Source organism: Toxorhynchites rutilus, chromosome 2, assembly GCF_029784135.1.
Source record: "Toxorhynchites rutilus septentrionalis strain SRP chromosome 2, ASM2978413v1, whole genome shotgun sequence".
Lineage (NCBI taxonomy): Eukaryota > Metazoa > Arthropoda > Insecta > Diptera > Culicidae > Toxorhynchites > Toxorhynchites rutilus.
This window is the reverse complement of record NC_073745.1, coordinates 178,814,370-178,835,283: the sequence shown is the minus strand read 5'-3', so window position 1 is coordinate 178,835,283 and position 20,914 is coordinate 178,814,370. Positions and strand designations below refer to the sequence as shown.

Here is a 20,914-nt window from a genome sequence, read left to right as displayed (position 1 = left end):
TGGTGAGGTCATACGCAATATCGACTGACTCACGAGAACCTGATTCATTGGCGATCGATAAAATTATTGGCAGGTGATCACTACCGTGGGGATCTTGGATTACCTTCCACGTGCAATCCAGGGATAACGAAGAAGAGCAAAGTGATATGTCTAGCATACTTGCCCGTGCAGGAGGGTTGGCTATCCTAGTTGTTTCCCCTGTATTTAAAACTGTCATGTTCAAGTTGTCGCACAGATCATAAATCAACGTGGCACGGCTGTCATCGTAGTGTGACCCCCATGCTGTTCCATGGGATTGAGGTCACCTAAGATTAGCCGCGGCTCCGGAAATGCCTCGATGATATCAAAAAACTGATGGCGGCCGACCATGGTTCTTGGAGGAATATATATATCGAGGCAATGCAGTCTTTGCCATTGATTTGTGTCTGGCAAGCGACAATTTCAATGCCTGTCATCGATGGGAGAGTGACTCTATAGAAGGAGTAACATTTTTTGATCCCCAATAGTACGCCACCAAACGAGTCATTTCGATCGAGGCGAATAATGTTAAAATCGTGGAAATTCAGCTCGTCGGCTGAAGAAAACCATGTTTCACAGAGGTAAAATACATCACAGTTAGAACTATAAACTAAAATTTTAAATTGATCTAGTTTAGGGATGATGCTTCTGCAATTCCACTGTATCACAGTGGTCAAATCCTTGACCTCTTGCACTGAATCAGGCATCGAGGGAAATGAACGCAGCTAAAAAACCACATGTTTCTTTCAAAAATGTTCTCACAATCGGAAGCAAACATAATACTATACTTTTAAGAGGGTCATTTATATTTAAAGCATTTAAAATGTTGTCCACCAGGCCAAAAAGCGCAAGCAACCCAGATTGTGGCTGTTGCCTCGACCACGAAAATGGAACAGACAGGGTGGGTGCTGCTCCGGGAAGTGCTGAGGACCCCTGGTGCGTAGAAGAACCGCTTAAACCAGGAGGTACTTGCTTCGGTCTATTCTCAGCACGTTAAATTCGAGTTTTCATTCCAACTTGGGAAGTTTCGGTCGTCTTTTTGGGGAGTGATGGAAAAGAAGTAATTTTTCTTTTCCTGACGGCATCCTGCGATGTACCGGAACTTCCTGCATTGGGAGCGTCAGCAACAGGCTCGTCGTTCTGCAGAATGGAGTAGGGATTGTCCTGATTCGTTGGCACGGAACTCTTAAGCATTTCTGCATAAGTCCGCTTGGAACGTTCCTTTAAGGAAAGCTTGATTTTCTCCCCTCGTTGTTTGTACACCGGGCATTGGATAAGATCATGAGGAGACCCCCCGCAATGAAGACACTTGTGCGCTTTCGCGCAAGGATTCTCATCATGGCTGTCTCCACAATCTGCGCAACGTTTTTTATTGCAATAATAGGCGGCCGTGTGACCGAGTTGCATACATTTGTTGCATTTCATTACCCAGGGTACAAACAACCGAACAGGTAAACGAAGTGCCCCTATTGCAACGTAATTTGGAAGGGCGGAACCCTCAAAAGTCACACGAAAAGAGTTTGTCCGATTGAGAATTCTTTTGTCATTTTTATGTGACACAGATTTCAGTCGATCGCATACAAGAATCTTCACAGTTTTTAGTGTGGAGTTCTTGAAGCGACCGACACCGTCGATTATCTCTTTTCGGGTCAAACCCTTTTCGGTTATTACGCCGTCTATTTCGACGTTGCAACAGGGTACGTATACACGATACTCAATCGCAAAGAGGTCGCAGCGCGTTATTTTGTTCGCTTGGGTCCTGCTTGAGACGACAACTCGTAGTTTGTCTGGCCCTATCCGTGTAATCTCGGTAACTTCGGAAAACTTCTGAGTAAGTTCCTTCGAGATACGAATGACATTGAGAGGTTTAGATTTTCGTCTAAAGTATACAATGAATGGGCCTTTGGAGCCTTCATGGTATTCTTTTGGACGAAAATCCTGTTTTTCGTCAATGTCCTCATCTTCGGAACTTCCAACTTCATATACAGAAGTTTCTTCCTCAACTTCTGCTTCATCTTCCTGCTCTTCAGGAAGAGGATCGGTATCGGAAATATTCAATGGCGTCGATGGGGGATCCTTCCCGCCCTCAGCCATATAAAAAAAAATCGGTCAACTGTTCGATATAAACAGAATATAATGATAATCAAAATAAATAAATAAGTGAAAAAAAAAATTTTTTTATAAGGTTATGATTTATTTTATGTTAAATAAAATCCTAAATGAAAAAAAGTTCCAATAAAAGTTCAACGGTATATAAGAAATAAAGATCACCCCTAATGCCAACGTTTGGCGATTTGGTTAACACAAAGTTGAACAATGGTGTAAATCGTGCACAGAAGGTAGAAGGAATGATAGGGAAACAAAAGTGCCTATTGTAAGTTCTCGTCTTCATCAGGAAGTATCACAGAAATGAAGATGAAGTCTGTTGACCGGTTCATTATAACAAGAAATAAATGGAGGAGATAGACCCGCTGAAAATAAACGTTGTACCGAAGACTGCCAATCCTCTCAGCGTACCCCAGATGCGAGCGATAGAAAATTTATAGGGAGAATCTCAAACTGAGGATCTACTTTGATACTATCGTGGCCAAAACGAAGGCCACGAAAAAGCTAAAGAGAATTGTTCGGGCCATCTGCCGTAAGCTCCCCGCAGAACGCCTAAGCATTTTTTTGTAGAAAGCTTAATAAACGTAGAACTGAAAGAAAATTTGTTCTATTGAATTATCTTTTGTAGTTTTTTGTCGCCATCCGAAATTAGTTTTTTTCTTCAATGCATACGTTACAAGTTCGTTTAACTTAGTTTATTGATAACAACTGACTACCACAACAACAGCTGTGAATTTGGGAGACCCATAGTCAATCGTAGACGTGCTTCAAAGATCCGTAAGATTCAACAAACACGAAAGCACTTCGTGTTTGCTCCCGTGAACTATAATCATTCTAAACCTGGCGCCGAAAGTATATGTGCAGCGCTATCGAGTATTGTAAATGACCACGTTTTGATCGATGGTCAGCACTTCAGATATCATCGACGTCAGAACTTATCGTAACGCCAACATCGATTTAAACTACCTGGCGATGGCCAAACGTTCTAAACTGTCAGTCGTCAATAACATAAGACATCAGCGCCTATCAAGATACCACCTACGACGACTGCGACGACCGAACGTTACTGGAACATACTCGCAACGTCTTGAAGCTGCGATACCGAGGGTAAACGAACTGAGTACTGCTCCCTTCGATGATTGCTGGAACACCATGAAAGCAGCAATTAGCAGTACAGCAGAGACCGTCATAGACTACGAACAACGTGGACAAAAAGGGGTAATCTGTAACCACTATCAGGGCCCGAAATCTTCGAAGGTGAAAAATGAAGACCGACTCTACTCTCGGTACCTTCGCTTCGACTAGAACTGCTTTGGCAGTCGCCGCCAACAAAAAAACGACTTGACTAGAAAATGAATTGACTAGCGTTGACTAGCGAGGATGACTGGTGAACTAGTCCAGTCAGTGGTTATTTTAACTGACGCGACTAATGCATACAAATCTGACTTCAGTCCACACTTCCATTTCCCCCTGACACTAATTTTATACCCACGTACGCAATCTTATTTTACGTCAATATAAAGAGGAATGAAAACTTAATTTCTGGTGCCAAAAAGTAGTTACCCCATCAATGGACGGTTTATTGTCTACCCATCGTGAACTCAAACCAACGAACTTAGACGTTTATCAAGTATGTTATAAAGATCCTCGCGTTAGTATTAGTAAATAGCGTGTACAATAGTGCACACACACTGCACGCTATTTTATACGTGTGAGTAATTTTCGTGTACGATACAAAAAAGTCTAGCTCACCTGTAGCGTATGTCAAACCACGTTGAACTCAAACATCGAGGCATCCATGCATAATACATGGGCGAGAGAGAGGAACTAATTCGTTTTGGGGGAAGTTAATTCAAAATGCAATGAAGACAACTTGACTGGGAAGAACGAAATGATATAGTCGAGTCGGTAGAGGGAGATAGCGACTAAACGCCCGACTGACTGTTTAGTCGTTTTGGTGGAGAAATTGCGTGAAGAAGCCAAAAGTCATTTTCGACTGACTACGAATATAGTCAGTCAGATAGTTAGCTGACTATCCTCAGTTGACTATGACTATGCCGAGCCCTAATCATCAAGCTGTCAATCGAGAGCTCGGGGTAATTTTCTCGAAAGTGTTATACACACGCCTCAATGGATAGAATCCTCAGCCGTTTTCCAAAGGCTCACGTTGGCTCACGCTTCCTGCTGAACTAGAGCGGGCGAGGCCTGAATCTCCTTTTGAGAATAAACAAAACGACAAAACGAGAATAAATTGAAATATATGTACAAAGAACATTCATTAACGGTAAACTAGAAATTTTTCAATTTATTACAAGTGTACTATGTCTGTAATGGTGTCCTTTTCTATTTCTAAGTGTACGTACTTCTTATAATTGACATTGCATGTGATTTTCTGGGTTTGGTTATGTTTACTATTTGTGACGTCACAATTTATGTTCTTGTATACTTGCGTAGTTTTAAAGTCTTTTGAGCGATGTGGTCCGCGATCTGGTGTTTTCCGTTGTTTATCCGTATCTTTGTTCTAATCGGTCTCCCGATTTCATCATCTGGGACACGTCTGTCCTGTGTCAATTGTCCTTCGCAACCGGTTACCAAAGTTGCGGTTAGGTTGCTCGGAACTGTTGTGAGCTGCTCAATCGAGTTCGTAGGTGGCTCTCGGCACTTTCTGCCTATAAAGTGGTAGTTGATGTCCAGCCTTTTTTAGAATGTATATAAAAAAGGCCTACTGTGCGGACCTGCACAGTTTAGGTTAGAAACAACTCAGACCATAACCATCACCACGCTTTCACCACTTGATCATTATAACATATTTTTGCCTTTTTTGTAGTTTTTTTTTCTGTTTCAGGTTCTTTATCGTCGTTACAGGTAAGTTTTCGTATTTTTTTCGTTTTTTTCAGGTTCGACTTCCTATCATAAATTGTTCAACTATTATATATATTTTTTTTTCAGGAACTATTTACACAAACCTTTTCTCTAATTTCACATTTTACTCAAACCTATCGAAACACAAACAAATACTTTCTTTTTCTATACCTACAATAAAAAATTCTTTAACACACTTATTTCACAAAAAAAGAAAAATTAAATACAATTCACTACACACGACGCGCACTTCTAAACCCGCGCGTAGTTCTAGGCAGAAAGAATGGCCATCGCCTTTAGCCGATTCTTCATGCCTATTGTTGGAGAGGAGCGGAAAAACCCCAACTCCGACAATGGGTTTGTACCTCCACTGGCCGACTGGGAACCATGCCCACTACATACTGCCGGTATGTAGAACACCTCAAATGTCAGATTGCTCAAACCGACGCAGCCGTTTGCCATCGATAAGCAGGGGGGTGACACGTTGCAGTATTTACGTTGTGCGCTGTGACTAAAACGAACGCTTTGGTTCACTCGTTGCTCTCCTGTGTAATTTTCACCGAATCGTGACTTTAAAATCTATCGTTGTGATCGGAATTCTCGCACCAACTCATTTCAACGCGTTAGCGGCGTTTTTTTGCTGTTAATCCTAGACTTGATTGACAATCTGTGCATCTGTTAGATAGTGAGCACCTCGAGCAAATTGCCGTACAAATTGTAAAATTCTGCATCGATCGTTTTTCCTATACTGCATCTATATTCGTCCCAACAGTCATGTGTATATTTATACCAAGCACGCCGAGTCTGTACAACAACTTTTAGATATGGCAAAGCCTTAAGATTCAAACCATTTAAAAATCGACCATCATCATAATCCGTTATTTTGAAAACTTGACGTCCATTCCGGTGATCCGTCAGGTCGCAGTGAGTATGACTTTGCACGGTGTGATTTTAACTCTATCAACGCGCGAATCGGATCCTTGGATTGGACAGAGCTTCTTGACCTCTCTGACATTGATGCAGCTGTCTCTGTCTTCTACGACAACATATATCGAATAATTTAAAATACAGTTCCTGTTAAGAGATATAAGCCTTCTCTAAATTTCACCCAGCCGTGGTAGAATTCCGAACACCGTAATCTGCATAACCGTCTGCGAGAAGCTCGGAAACGTTATTTTCGCTCCAAAACAGCTGCAAACATGTCTGCTGTACAGTTGGTCAAAGCCGAGTATAGTAGCTTGCATGAAATCCGCTTTCGACAGTACACTGACAATTTGCAGAGTAGTTTCAAGAAAAATCCATCTTCTTTCGAGGATTTCGTTAATTCTCGGAAAAGCTCAGCTCGAATTCCAGTGGATGCTTCATACTGTACTCAAAGCTCTTCTCACGCTGTTACCTCTGCAAACCTCTCCACGAAATTCTTCCGAACCGTTTACGAAGTCGGTCAGGCTCCAACTCTATAGCAATACATCGATGACTTGTCTAGTTTCGATATTCGTGTAGCGATATTCTTTCAGCCACGAGGATATTCTCAAAGCCCTCTGTTCTGTTGGCGTCTCAAAGGTCCTGCTCCGGACTGAATTCCACCTCCCTAATTAGGAATTGTGCTGCATCATTGGCCACTCCGTGAAGTTTATCTTCAATCGATCTCTTCTAAACGGCGTCTTTCCTGAGTCATGGAAGCTAGCATCCATAAACCCGATCTTCAAGTCAGAAACCATTCACAGCATGGTAAACTATCGTCCAATCTCGATACTGAACTGTTTGGCGAAGGTCCTAGAAAAACTGCTACACGATAAGCTGTACGCAGCAGTCCGATCGTTAATCTCGGAGTTTCAGCACGGGTTTATGAAGAAACGCTCCACCATTACCTATCTGATGATCTTCACTAACACTCTGGTTGGTGCCATCGAGAAGCGTCGACAAGTTGATGCCGTGTGTATCGACTTCTCCGAGGCGTTTGACAAAGTTCCGCATGTGGTTGCTATCACAAAACTGAGCCGCTCCGGTCTTCCTTCACGTATCGTTCGCTGGATAGAATCCTTCCTTTCGTTCAGGAAAGCTTTCGTGAAGATTCACGATGCTACATCCAATGCGTTTCACCAACCGTCCGGGGTTCCTCAGGGTAGTCACTTGGACCTCTCATCTTTATTCTTTTTATAACGACGTATGCGATCACCTAATCTGTTGCAAGTTCTTATTTGCAGAATATTTATAGATCTACCATATTATCAAGACGACGGTTGATTGCTTTGCTCTGAAAGCTTATATTGAACATCGTAATGTAAAATAAACAGAATGTTGACACTCAATAGATGTCTTATTCTTGTTAGGAAATAAGATGAGCGTTTATCAACTTTCATTGAGCGGATTGCCTCTATTGAGCTGAGACTGTCTGAAAAAATAAAATAATGATCGATGGGCAGTGTTTCAATGATCCCTAGAGCATAGTATATCGCAGAAATGGGTGCGATACCCTCGGTATCGCAGCTTCAAGACGTTGCGAGTATGTTCCAGTAACGTTCGGTCGTCGCAGTCGTCGTAGGTGGTATCTTGATAGGCGCTGATGTCTTATGTTATTGACGACTGACAGTTTAGAACGTTTGGCCATCGCCAGGTAGTTTAAATCGATGTTGGCGTTACGATAAGTTCTGACGTCGATGATATCTGAAGTGCTGACCATCGATCAAAACGTGGTCATTTACAATACTCGATAGCGCTGCACATATACTTTCGGCGCCAGGTTTAGAATGATTATAGTTCACGGGAGCAAACACGAAGTGCTTTCGTGTTTGTTGAATCTTACGGATCTTTGAAGCACGTCTACGATTGACTATGGGTCTCCCAAATTCACAGCTGTTGTTGTGGTAGTCAGTTGTTATCAATAAACTAAGTTAAACGAACTTGTAACGTATGCATTGAAGAAAAAAACTAATTTCGGATGGCGACAAAAAACTACAAAAGATAATTCAATAGAACAAATTTTCTTTCAGTTCTACGTTTATTAAGCTTTCTACAAAAAAATGCTTAGGCGTTCTGCGGGGAGCTTACGGCAGATGGCCCGAACAATTCTCTTTAGCTTTTTCGTGGCCTTCGTTTTGGCCACGATAGTATCAAAGTAGATCCTCAGTTTGAGATTCTCGCACCCATTTCTGCGATATACTATGCTCTAGGGATCATTGAAACACTGCCCATCGATCATTATTTTATTTTTTCAGACAGTCTCAGCTCAATAGAGGCAATCCGCTCAATGAAAGTTGATAAACGCTCATCTTATTTCCTAACAAGAATAAGACATCTATTGAGTGTTTTGGTCGAAAAATTATTCAAGATTACCTTAGCATGGGTTCCCTCTCATTGCTCGATTCCGGGGAATGAGAAAGCGGACTCGCTAGCTAAGGTGAGCGCTTCAGAAGGTACACTTTTTGAAAGGCAAATTGCCTATAATGAATTTTTTCACATTCCTCGTCAGGACACACTCGTTAGTTGGCAGCGCATGTGGAGTGAAGATGAGTTCGGTCGTTGGTTACACACGATTATCCCTAAGGTTTCGACGAGTGCTTGGTTTAAGGGATTGAATGTAGGTCGTGATTTCATTCGCGTGATATCTCGGCTCATGTCCAATCACTACAACCTAAACGCGCATCTATATCGCATTGGGCTCGCACCAAACAATCTTTGTGATTGTGGCGATGGCTACCACGACATCGAGCATGTTGTCTGGTCGTGTATCCGGTTCCATGCTGCTCGCTCTCAGCTCTCTAGAGCACTGAGAGCACAAGGCAGACAATCGGATATCCCCGTCCGGGATATCTTAGGTAGCCGTGATCCTGATCTTCTGCTTCATCTATACCTGTTCCTCAGAAACGTCGATGTCAACGTTTAATGATGTTTCCTTCGTTGTGTCCCTGTTTCATATCCCTCCTATCCGATCTATAAACTTTTACTTAGTCGCGGTAATACATACACATACTCTTTACAGATACACGGGCCAAAGGTTGAGCAGTCCACTGATGATTCAACAAGAGCCAAAGGTTGTACCGCTCATGACAACTCTACACAAGCTGATGATTGCGCCGGCTAGTGACCATTCTATCCTGGATTCCTCGAGTCAAGAAGACGCACCACGCTAGATATGGGGTACATACTAGGGGCGTTGCTGATTAATGGTCAGCTGCATCCCAATAGGAAGTATCCCATGTCGGGCACACGTACAGAGCATTGGAGACAGCAACATCCCAATTACGAGAACACTTGTAATACTAACCTCGAGCCGACCGCGAGTAATCGGTTAAATATTACTAACATTGATAATAAGAAAAATTGTCAAAATATTGAACTCCGGCTCCGTCAGGCTAACGCCATATGAGCCTTGATAAAAATGTATATTTTGGAAAAAAAAACCCAGCCGAATGTAAAATTATCACCTTCAGCCGAAGTCACGTCTGAGTATTTGATGAATGAATCACCGCTTGTGAGAGTAAGCTTTATCAAGGATCACATATCGATGACAATCACTAATGTAAACTCCATGCTTGGCTTCCTAAAAAGAAATACAGTGCAATTTGACGACGTACATGTCATGAAGTCACTGTACTTTTCTGTGGTTCGCAGTGTGCTAGAGTATGGAGTGCAAATCTGGGCTCCGTATCATATTGTAGATGTGGTAGGCTTTTTAACGATGTGCACGATATTTTTGATTTTAACATAAGTAGGCGATCTCACCGGGGGCCAACGATCAGAAGGGCGGATTCCATTTATAACATTTTACAATTTAGCATCTGTTCATTTCATTAACCCATTCTTTCAACAGGTTCTAGTTCTAGTTCTAGTTCTAGTTCTAGTTCTAGTTCTAGTTCTAGTTCTAGTTCTAGTTCTAGTTCTAGTTCTAGTTCTAGTTCTAGTTCTAGTTCTAGTTCTAGTTTTAGTTTTAGGTTTAGTTAGTTTTAGTTTTAGTTATACTAATAGTAATAGTAAAATAATATAATTATTAAGAATCGATAAATTATTAGTAATAACAACCTTCGCCAGTAACACCGGCTGAGTGTATCCCATGGCTTACCTTCCCTACTAACACATTCCTAAATTCCCGAGACATTTATGAGAGGTCGTAGAGTTCTCTGCATCTCTCTTAAGTAAATGTTGAACTAACGCTCCTTCCCTTTCCTTAGCAGTTGCAAGGACGTGGCCAGGACAATTCTCAACTGTTGGAGAAAGCATGCCTTCATCTAAGAGATATTACTAATCATCAGCAACGGATGGAGGCTAGCTTTTAACTTAATAGTTCTGAATTCGTACCACCTACGATATTGTGCAACTTGCTCAATGCTAATGCTAATGCTAATGCTAAGTAGGCGATCTCACCGGGGGCTTCGACAAGGCGATGGACTTACCTGTCTGCTGTACAGCATGGCGCGGGAAGGTGTTATGCGGAAAACGGGCTTCAACATGCGAGGTACAATTTTCAAAAAATCCAGTCAACGGTTATTTTAGTCAGTGTATCTGTTTCGCCGATGTGAATAATTTGAAGAGCATATGCATATGCGACGGTAGCGAACTTATATACTAGGTTGTAACACGAAGCAGGGCCGATTCGACTTAGAATCAATGCATTTGAGACAAAATACAAGCTTGCGGAAGGGGTGATCGTAACAGAATTCCCCTTGGTGGTAACATTGCTATCGGCGGCGAGCTCAAGATGTTCGGCAAGTTTGTCTACCTTGCTTTGTTGATAACAACACCACAACCGTGAAATTCGAAGATACATAGTTAACGAAAGCTGTGCTTGGTATGGGCTCCACAAATCCCTTAAGCCCAAAAATTCCGACTCCGTACGAAGAATGTACAAATCTCTGATAAGAAACGGACTCGCAGGCACCGGGTGTTTTCGAACGTCGAATGTTCAGAACAATACATGGCTGAGTACGGAGTATGGAGAAGAAGAATGAACCCTGCATCCAGAAAGCTACCAGGTTTGGACAAGCGCAATAAGCGGGACACGTTGCTAGAACGTCGAACAACAGCCCTAGCATGGACGTTTTCAGTCGCCAGAAGATACGGTTGATGCACGAAAAAAATGATAGGTGATTGGACAAATAGTGATAAGCAAAACAAGTAAAATAATGGATGTGATAACAATTTTATAATGTCAAGTACCACTTTGAACGTTTTATCATTCTACCTCTTATTTCGACTACAAATTGGCAGTAAATCATTGATAATCAATCGGTATTCATATCTTATTAGTAATCTTCCATTTTCAGAAAAACGTCTCTAATTTGACTAAAACATGAGCACACAAATAATTAGATGTCGGAGATAGTTCGAGTGGAGCTCCGTCACAAGTTCGATGTTTAACAAGCGTTTCGCTGTTTCAGCATTAGGACCTAAAAATATATGTTCTTCGCATGTTAACGTTTAGAAATAAAAAATCTCCCTACGAGTATACAAACTTCGTCAAACTGTTTTTCCAATCTGCATAAAACATATATTTTGTAAATATATGTATACCTTCTTTTGGCTGTTTTTATCGTTAAATATATCCTCACTAAACAATCGTTCGTAGTTCATCTGACCAACATTATATTGCAACAATAAACAATACAACCACGTAACTCAAACAACTATTTTTATGTGCATCATTTCGGGTCTATGAAAATATTCAAACAGTGGCAATATTTGATTTTGTGCATGATTTTGACAAATTGTGAAAGTTCTATATGACGTACCTTCTGAAATAATTTCACGCAACATGGTTATGTTTAGAATTACTACTTTGGTCAAAAAGTTCAAAAAGGAGAAATTCATTAAATTTCCCAATGTTCTAAAATATTTAAAATAGTCGGCAGATGTTTTCCTAGGTTTGAAATTCCTCGTGAGAGAAAATATCATTTGTTTTTGTATTGGGACCTTCAAAAAGTTCTCCATTTTTTTCGGAAAAATGTACACAGTAGTGTATCAAACATTTTGCACAAATATTAGTTTTTGGCACAATGTTGGAAATGTTGATTGCTAAAAAAATATTTCTCGACAAATTATAGAATAAAAATATAGAATTCAAAGTTCCTACACAAGATTATGCAGCTAATTGAAAATAAAAACAACAAGAAAAAATTATACACAACCGTATGTTTTTCAAGAGAATATCTATTGCAAAACAGTTAGATTTATAGATTCTTATATTTTAAATAACATTGTAAGAGATTCTTTGTATACCCTGGATCAAGGATCAACCAGTTGTTGAGTTTCATTCACATTCAAAATATCAATACCACGGACGACTACTGGTTCATCTAATATAAAATACAATTAACCTATTTACAGTTAATTGTCGTGTAATATTTTTGTTGTTTTGCTCTGAGAAATGTCACTACTGATTTCTGTTTTATTAGGCTTTGTATTTTGTTGTGGACCTACTGATTTAAGAATATTTATACCTTGGGAAGCATATTTCATGCGAAGTTCTTCATGTAACTTATCTCGTAACAAAGCACCACTGGTATCAGTTTCTACAAATGCCGGTGCAAGACCGTGCGCAACTCGCTCCTCAATGGGAATCAACTTTCGACTCTCTCCTTTTGAATGTTTTTTATTGCGAACGAAGAGTTCGGAATTTAATGGCAGCCTTTTATTTTGTTTAGTAGACGTTTTCATCAGCTGTTGTGGATCGATTTCCTCATCGTTTTTGGAACTATAGATTGTTCCGCTAAATGTGTCAAACTTCTTTCCATTCATAATTTGTTTTGATTCTTTTCCCGAATAAGTATCAAATTTATCGCCCCCATCGCTCTGCTTACCAAACGTCTCAAACCTACGAGCAAAATCAGGTGGCGAGTTAGTCATATCTCGACTCAAACGTCTTCCTATATTATCAAGCCGTTCACTTAAAACGCTATCTGTGCTAAATCGCCTAATATTCAACATCGAAGGGTTAGAGCTACTTATTCCTATGCCAAAAATACTCATTTTGGGGCTCTGTTTAACTTTTTTCTTCGGTGTCATTGTCGTCTCTAGTGAAGACTTGGATTTTTCATCCATCGTTAACATCGGGGTTGTCGTGTCACGCTCTTCTTGTTGAACCCTGTAGAAGATTTTCATCAAAATAAACACAATATTATTGCAAATTCACATCTATGTAAATAAAAATGTATGCCTAATGTGTAAATGTAAATAAAAATGTAATGTGTAATGTGTAATGCAACAAAACCAGAGGAAAGAATGGTTCGATTCGAATCTTCTTTATTTTGTTGTATTCACTCTAAAAAAAAATTACGCTGTTATCCCTAAGGTAACTTAAATTTTTAATTAATATTATTGGATATTTGGAGGTATAGCCCCATTTATTATCTGGGTGCGCTAAGCTGCTGGAGAGGGTAATTCTGAACAAATTGTCGAAGTGCACTGAAAGCAAACATGAACTCCCGAAGATACAGAATCCACGGTGGATGCCATCCTGTCAGTCGTCGAAGCTACCAAGCATTGAAACCGAGAAGGTGCGGAAATTGGCATTGCACTGTAAGAACAGTTGACGTGAAAAATGCATGCAATAGACAGGATGCCATCGTCAAAGCCTTGCACAGGTCAAACTACAGGATGTTCAATAAGTTCGAATACAACTTTTCATCGTTGTGTAGGTGCGCACCATTTGCATTCTATCATTGGTATTAGTGTCAGCTTTAGCTTCATATATAAGCTAACCGACGCGCACGGTGTCGACTTACTGTCATTTGTTGTTTGTTTACCGCTCACGATGAAGGAGTACCGCGACGTCGTAGTAAAGTTGTTAGCGAGAGGTTAGCGACCTGGTGACATATTTCGACCATTGAAATTCCACGGGCTGAAGTGGAATTTCATCTATACCACCATCCATCGGTACCGAGAAACGGGCTTGGCCAAGAACCGTGAGATATCCAAGCGGCCGCGTTCGGCGAGAACGCCAGCACTCATCAAGGTGGTGAGAGAGCGGATTCATCAAAAAATGAACCGCTCGATCCGGAAGACCGCAACTGACCCAGATGTGTTGATCGGGACTGCCCACACCATCATGACGAAGGATATGGGCCGTATAAAAAACGCAAGGTTCACGGTTTAAGAAAGACTATAACGAAGAAGAGGCTGGACAGAGCCATACTGATACTTTCACGACACGAAGGCCAGGAGTTCGTGTTTTCTAATGAGAAACTCTTTGTCTTACAACTGCCGGACGATGTTCAAAATCGTTTGTGGGTGCCGACGTTAGCCAACCTCCCCCCGTCCCACATAAACACCTCGCGATTCCGGAACGCTACGTCGGTGATGGTTTGGGGGCCGTATCCAGGCGTGGGAAACTCCCACAGATGTTTATCGAGAAGAACGTGAAAATCAATGCCACGTACTATAAGACCGAAGTTCTGGAGAAGGTTGTGGCCGCAGCACTTCGAGATCTCTACGGTAAGCATCATTACGTCTTTCAACAGGACGGCACAACAGCCCACACGGCGAATATCGTCCAAGCGTGGTGTTCACGATAAGACTTTGTGCCCTCCCAGCTCCCGGGACCTAATACCCTGGACTTTTCTGTATGGCCGTACATGCTGGCCAAGCAGAACGAACATAAAGTGAGCACTATGGACCAATATAAGATGCTTATTTCCAAGATCTGAGACAAGATGCCGATGAATCAGGTGCGTGCCGCGTGCGATTCTTTTGAGAAACATCTCAGTACAGCACAAAGAGGGTGTGCTCCCAGCTAATAAGTCGTAGAGGTTCTTAATGAACATTGCCTCAAAATTGACCCAGAAATAAATATCTTTTATTTTCATTTCTTTAACTTATTTCAAAAGTGTATTCGAACTTATTGAACACCCAGTACAGAGCATCAGAAAAGAGCGGACAAGAGCATGGAAATAGAAAAAACATCGAAACACTCAATTCAATCTTCGCCTCAACGAAGTTATTGAAGGAAACTGGTTCTTGGGCATTACAGTTGAACGTGCATGAAGATGGGCAACTATGGTGTTTTGTATCATTCTCCCAGCTCTAGCGACCAACGTTTTGTTGAAATTTTAGAAAACTGGCTAGAAATATTCCTTGATTCCAGCAGATTAAATATATTAACTGGTGATTTTAATATCAATTGGAGAGACAACCATAATTCGAACCATTTGAAGCATTTAGCTGACTTCTTCAATTTAAAACAAACAGTAAATGATTTTACGCGTATTTCCAGGCACAGTAAAACTTTGATTGATCATGTTTATTCCAATTTTGAAACAATTTGTACTGTAACTGATGAAAATTTGAAAATAACCGATCATGAGACCATAGTTATTAATATTGCAGATAATTTCGTTAATAACGACGATTTTGTGAAATTAAAGTGCTGGAGGAAATATTCGAAACATGCTGTTTCGAATCTCGTGTTGAGAAGCTTGGATTTTCCATTCGGGACGAGTAATTTGGATGAATCAGCAGTTGTTCTAACTACTGCTTTGAAAACGTGTACCAATCGACTAGTTACGCAAAAGTTTGTCTGTGTGAAAAACTCGAACAGCTGGTACAATTTGGATCTGTTGCGTCTTAAACGTAAGAGAGACAGGTGGTACAACAAATTTCGGAGAACAAATGATGGAAATCACTGGTATATGTACACGATCGCGCGCAATAGATATTCACAATCGATTAAGAAAACTCGTTGTGAATATATGCAGAGGAAGATTGATCAGCATCAAAACAACAGCAAAGAGTTATGGAAAATTTTGAAATCCTTATTAAAGCCTAGCAATATCAAACCGCGGTCCATAACTTTTAATGGCACATTTGAACAGTCTGAACAGGCAATATCATCTAAGTTTAACGATTATTTCATCAATAGTGTTTCATTGATCAACCAATCCATTGAACTGGTCGATGAACCTGATGAAATAAAACAGCCCGTCAATTGTAGTTGTAGATTTGAGTGTTTTCACCCAATTACAATAGACAAACTTAGAAGTATTTGCTTTTCTTTAGGAAAAACGGCTGGAGTAGATAATGTTAACGCTAGAGTTATTCAAGATTGCTTCCATGTCATTGATTACATCTTGCTGGACCTTATTAATAAATCTTTATCAACTGGGCATGTGCCTCTGGTATGGAAGGAATCCCTAATAGTCCCCATTCAGAAGGTTGCTGGAACGATTAAATCCGAAGAGTTTCGTCCCATCAACATGTTGCACACATTAGAGAAAATATTGGAACTAGTTGTTAAAGGCCAGCTGTTGGACTATTTAAACCCCAACGGGATATCGGGAAGGTCATTCCTGTGAAACCGCATTGAATTTGGTGTTAGCAAAATGGAAAGAGAAATTAGAATCTAAAGATACCATCATTGCTGTTTTCTTGGATCTAAAACGCGCTTTCGAGACAATTTCTAGGCCCTTGTTGTTGAATACGATTAAGCGCTTTGGAATTACGGGTACTGCATATAAATGGTTTGAAAGCTATTTGTATGACAGAACTCAAAGGACTATTTTTAACGATTTCATTTCCAGTCCCGTAGGGAATAATCATGGAGTACCTCAGGGAAGTGTATTAGGGCCCCTTTTATTCATTATGTACATTAATGACATGCGACGAGTTTTACGATTTTGTGACATCAATCTTTTTGCAGATGATACTGTGTTATTCATTGCAGCTAATGATTTAAATCAGGTCGTGCTACATTTGAATGGAGATTTACATTCTTTAAGTAGATGGTTGAAGTATAAGCAGTTAAAATTGAACATAAATAAAACTAAATACATGGTAATCTCGCGAAATCGTTCTAATGAAAACGTGACTCAAGTTCAACACTCACATTGACAATGTCATCAAGAAAATTGCCAAAAAGTATGGAATCTTATGTCGATTGAAAAACGATTTGACCATTCACAGCAAAATACTACTGTACAAATCAATCATCTCTCCTCATTTAGACTTTTGTTCTTCCATTCTATTTTTAGCCAATGACACACAAATATCGAGGTTACAGCGCTTGCAGAATAAAATAATGCGATTGATTCTAAAATGTAATAGGTTCACTTCCTCATCTTTGATGCTGGACGCTCTGCAATGGTTATCCGTGAAGCAAAGAATTGTTTATTTAACTATGGTGTTCATTTTTAAAGTAGTAAACGGTTTGCTGCCTCGATATTTGAGTGATCGAGTTGAAAGAGGAAGTGATTTTCATAGATATAACACTAGAAACGCGAATGAATTAAGAACACCTCATTTCTTGTCATGTGCTTCACAAAATTCGTTGTATTTCAAAGGAATAAATGTTTTCAACTCGATGCCAAGACATATTAAATGCGCAACAACACTAACAGAATTCAAGAGGCACTGTATTTCACACATTAAATCTGTATTTTCTTAACAGCCGAATAATGTTTTTTCTTATTTTTGACGAATTATAGTAACTGACGAAGTTTTTTTAACGGATTATATGTGGAATTTGTTTTTTTTTTCAATATTATTTGTTTTTTTAATTTGTATTTATCAGTATTATGTCTGTCATGATCTTGGTGATGATGGACTATTTTTATTTTTCATTTTGTTGTTTTCTTATGTATTAGTTAAAAAAAAATAAAAGTAGTCTACATAAGTTTGAGCCTCGCGCGCGTCTTACAGATATAAAGGATATAAAATAAAAGTTTTTGTGAGAGCCGGTCTAGGATTTTTCCGTAATGGAAAATTTCTCGACTTCTCTGGATGGGGATAGTCATTGTCTGTCCAAAACTAGGCTGGCGGTTGGACTCGTGCTCTGGTGGACCAATTGGCTGCAAGGGCCTCGTCGGGACCGTATCGGCTCAGTGGAGGATGAGACTGAGTATTGGCTTCTCTTTTGATAATGTAATAAAATAACATTTTTTGAATTTATATCTGTAGGTAAAATCAGTTCGTTTTTTTTAGTAAACTGATTTCAAAGCTAAGAAAAAAGTTAATATCTTCTAGATAACTCGTCTTGCTCAAACCTCTGTAGGGGAAGGTGGCGGGACCATCATCATCTTTCTTTTTTTTCAAAAACACGTGTTTTTCAATTGACTTCGGAACGCGGAGAAATAGTCTTAGCGAACAATCCCGATTTAAACGTGGAAAACATCGTCCAGAAAATTTGTAGAGAAGACAGTACCTAGGATACTGTTAACCGTGCCATAAAAAAATAATGTCCATGCTCCAACGAAGATGGCAAGTGTGATCACAACTAGGGATTGCATTACCGTGCCAAAATTTCAATAGCCGGTTATTCGGTAAAGAAAATTTCTTTACCGGTAAAACCGGTAATTACCGATAAAAAAAATTATTTGAAATAAACAATTTTCTTGAAGAAACGTCTTTTATTGATAATATTAGATTGGGGAAAATACTATTCATTATTTTCTCGATAACTGGGTTTTGTGATCAATCTCGCTTAATATCGGTCATATAATTTCTGGTATAGGCTCGTTGTAAAGATGACATTTCACACTAAAAATATCTTTTGCTGTTTTTTGTTTGTACCGCCTACAGTTTCTCGTCGGCATTATCCTGTCCTGGATGGCTATCATGTCGGCTTCTACTACTGAAGAGAGTTTACCACGCGTTAGCAACAGTTTAGATGCGGCCTTTTCAACGTGTGGCCGGTCCAGTTGATGGGGGTGGGCACCATGCACTGCCTTCTGCTTACAAGCTGCAATCTTCTCCTCCACTGTCTGCAGATTGCAGTTGAGTTGGCACTTCGTTTGCGCCAAGTGCAGAGCGCTGTTGTCAGCGGCGCAGACAGCCCGGTTTTGGTTGGCGCGTTCTGCGAAGTACTCGCGCAGTTGTCGTACCTGGGCAACATACAGTGCAGATATGTCGACTATTCCAAGTCCCCCTTCTTTGCGTGGCAGTGAAACTCTCTCCAGTGCCGATTGAGGATGGTGCATTCCGGCCTCTTTGAATGCTTTCGCGTTCACTCGACTCAAGAACTTGTCTCGCAGCTCCATCTTGATGTCGGAGTGGCGAATCCCGGTGAGCTATCGGAATCCAATGTATTTGTAGGATTCATCACGAACCATGTCTTCAATGAACTCGCCATCATAGACCTCCTAGCCTCCGGATTCGGTGAGTTGTCCTTTCAGCAGATGGACACAGCGGCACTCGTCGAGGCCGAACTCCATGCAGATGTCCCTGCTTATATCTTCGACAACCCATATAGCTACACTTAGACGCTGACGGGCATCAGCGTAGACCTTGAGATCGTCCATGTAAAAGGTATGGGTCACTTCTTCGTGGGCACCGTCGCCATACCTTATTTTATAGCCATGACCGTTTCTATTGAGCGTCCTACAGAGGGGGTTCAGTGCCAGACAAAACCAAAGCTGGCTGAAAGAGTCGGCTTGGAATATCCTCCTCTTTATCTGCAGCGTTCTAGACTGCAACACATTTTCCCCATCACTAAGGTGCAGAGACGTGCTCCATTGCCTCATCGCATGCTGCAGGAACCTAACGACGACGGGATCAATTCTATAGAGCTCCAATACCCGGACGAGAAACGAGTGAGGTATGGAGTCATATGCCTTCCTATAGTCTATATAGTCTAAACTTAGGTTCCGCTGGTTATTTACCGCCTGGCCGGCTACGTCGATGATGGTCTGGTCTTTGCAGCCATGCGTATTTTTCCTGCATCCTTTCTGCTCTTCTGCGATGATCTGATGTTGTTCGCAGTGAGCAGAAACTTTGGCGGTAATGATGCTGCTCAGTATTTTGTACAGACTCGATAGGCACGTTATGTACTTTGATGGGTTCGATGTGTTGCTGTCTTTCGGGAAGAGGAAGGTGACGCCATGGGTGGTGAATTTAGAAAGGTTGTGTGGGTCACGTAGCACCTTGTTGAAGTACTCAGCTATCTTTGGATGTGCGACGGTCAGCTTCTTGTGCCAGAAGTTCTGAACACCATCAGGGCCCGGTGCTGCCCAGTTCCTCAGGTACCGCGAGGCATCTCTACAATTTCACCACAACTCTCCTCCTCCATTCCAAACCACATTTGCCCTTCGTGATGTTGTACTGGGGTCTCCCAAATACCAGCCCAGAAGTTCGTCACATCGCTAATATCTGGCAAACCTTCGCGGTAGTCGGGCTTCTCGTCGCTAATGTGGTCGTAGAAAACTTTTTCGTTATCTCTGAACATCCGATTTTGTTCTTTGCGCTTTGTAGAGTCAGAGTAACGTTTCAGCCGTTTGGTTAGGACGCTCAATTGCTGTACCGGTGTGTCGAGTTTTTCCGTCAGCTGGTGAGCTCCCACCTGGCGAAGTTCAGTAGGCCGCACGATCACAGCAACTTGGCGACATAATTTCGCCGAACTATTGCCTCTTTTGTACGCCATCAGCCTTCCAATTGCGGCGCGCTTGTTTAGGATCTATTTTTCCAATCTCTTTCGCCATGGAGGCTCACGCCTTTCACGGAGATGTTGAAGCAGTCCGCCTCTTGGCCTTATACGGTATCCTAAACTTTGGCGGTCGCCACAGCAGCACAGTAAACTTTCAGTTGCAGCTCCTCCATGTTCTCAGCATCAACCAAGTGCAGCGGGAGAACGTGCTCGTTCATGAGCTTTACTGCACTTGTCAGCCTGCGGGAATGTTGCAACTTCGGGTTCCTGGGGCGCGACAAAGGGTCTGTGTCGCGAAACTGTGAGATCGCCTCATCGTAGTGGAAGACCAGATCGCATAGTAGTTGTTGATCTGGCTGTTGGTTTTCCGGCTCAGGGGGTTGTTGTACTGTGGCCTCCACTGGTGCTGATTCGCGTGCCCCACTCGCGAATGAATTGCTCAGCCGTACTGAACTTCCTCTCAACACATCGCTTGCTCTGTTTGTCCTGGAGCTTATTTCTCTCTGCAGCTGCTTGATTTCATCGATTTGCTTTTGGGAGAGCATGTTGTTGCGTACTATCGCTCTGCGCCTCGCGTTCTGA

General features: G+C 41.2%; 1 protein-coding gene across 5 annotated transcripts in view; it reads right to left on the bottom strand.

Moving 5' to 3' along the window:
- Positions 1-11,145: 11,145 nt before the first annotated feature.
- The window catches only part of LOC129769999 (uncharacterized), a 64,307-nt gene continuing 54,538 nt past the window's right edge, over positions 11,146-20,914 (bottom strand). For all 5 annotated transcript variants that reach the window (XM_055772568.1, XM_055772567.1, XM_055772571.1 and 2 more), the window contains one exon: positions 11,146-13,066. In XM_055772568.1, the coding sequence (XP_055628543.1) occupies positions 12,310-13,066 (757 nt within the window). In that variant the 3' untranslated portion in view covers positions 11,146-12,309. The remainder of the gene's footprint in view (positions 13,067-20,914) is intronic.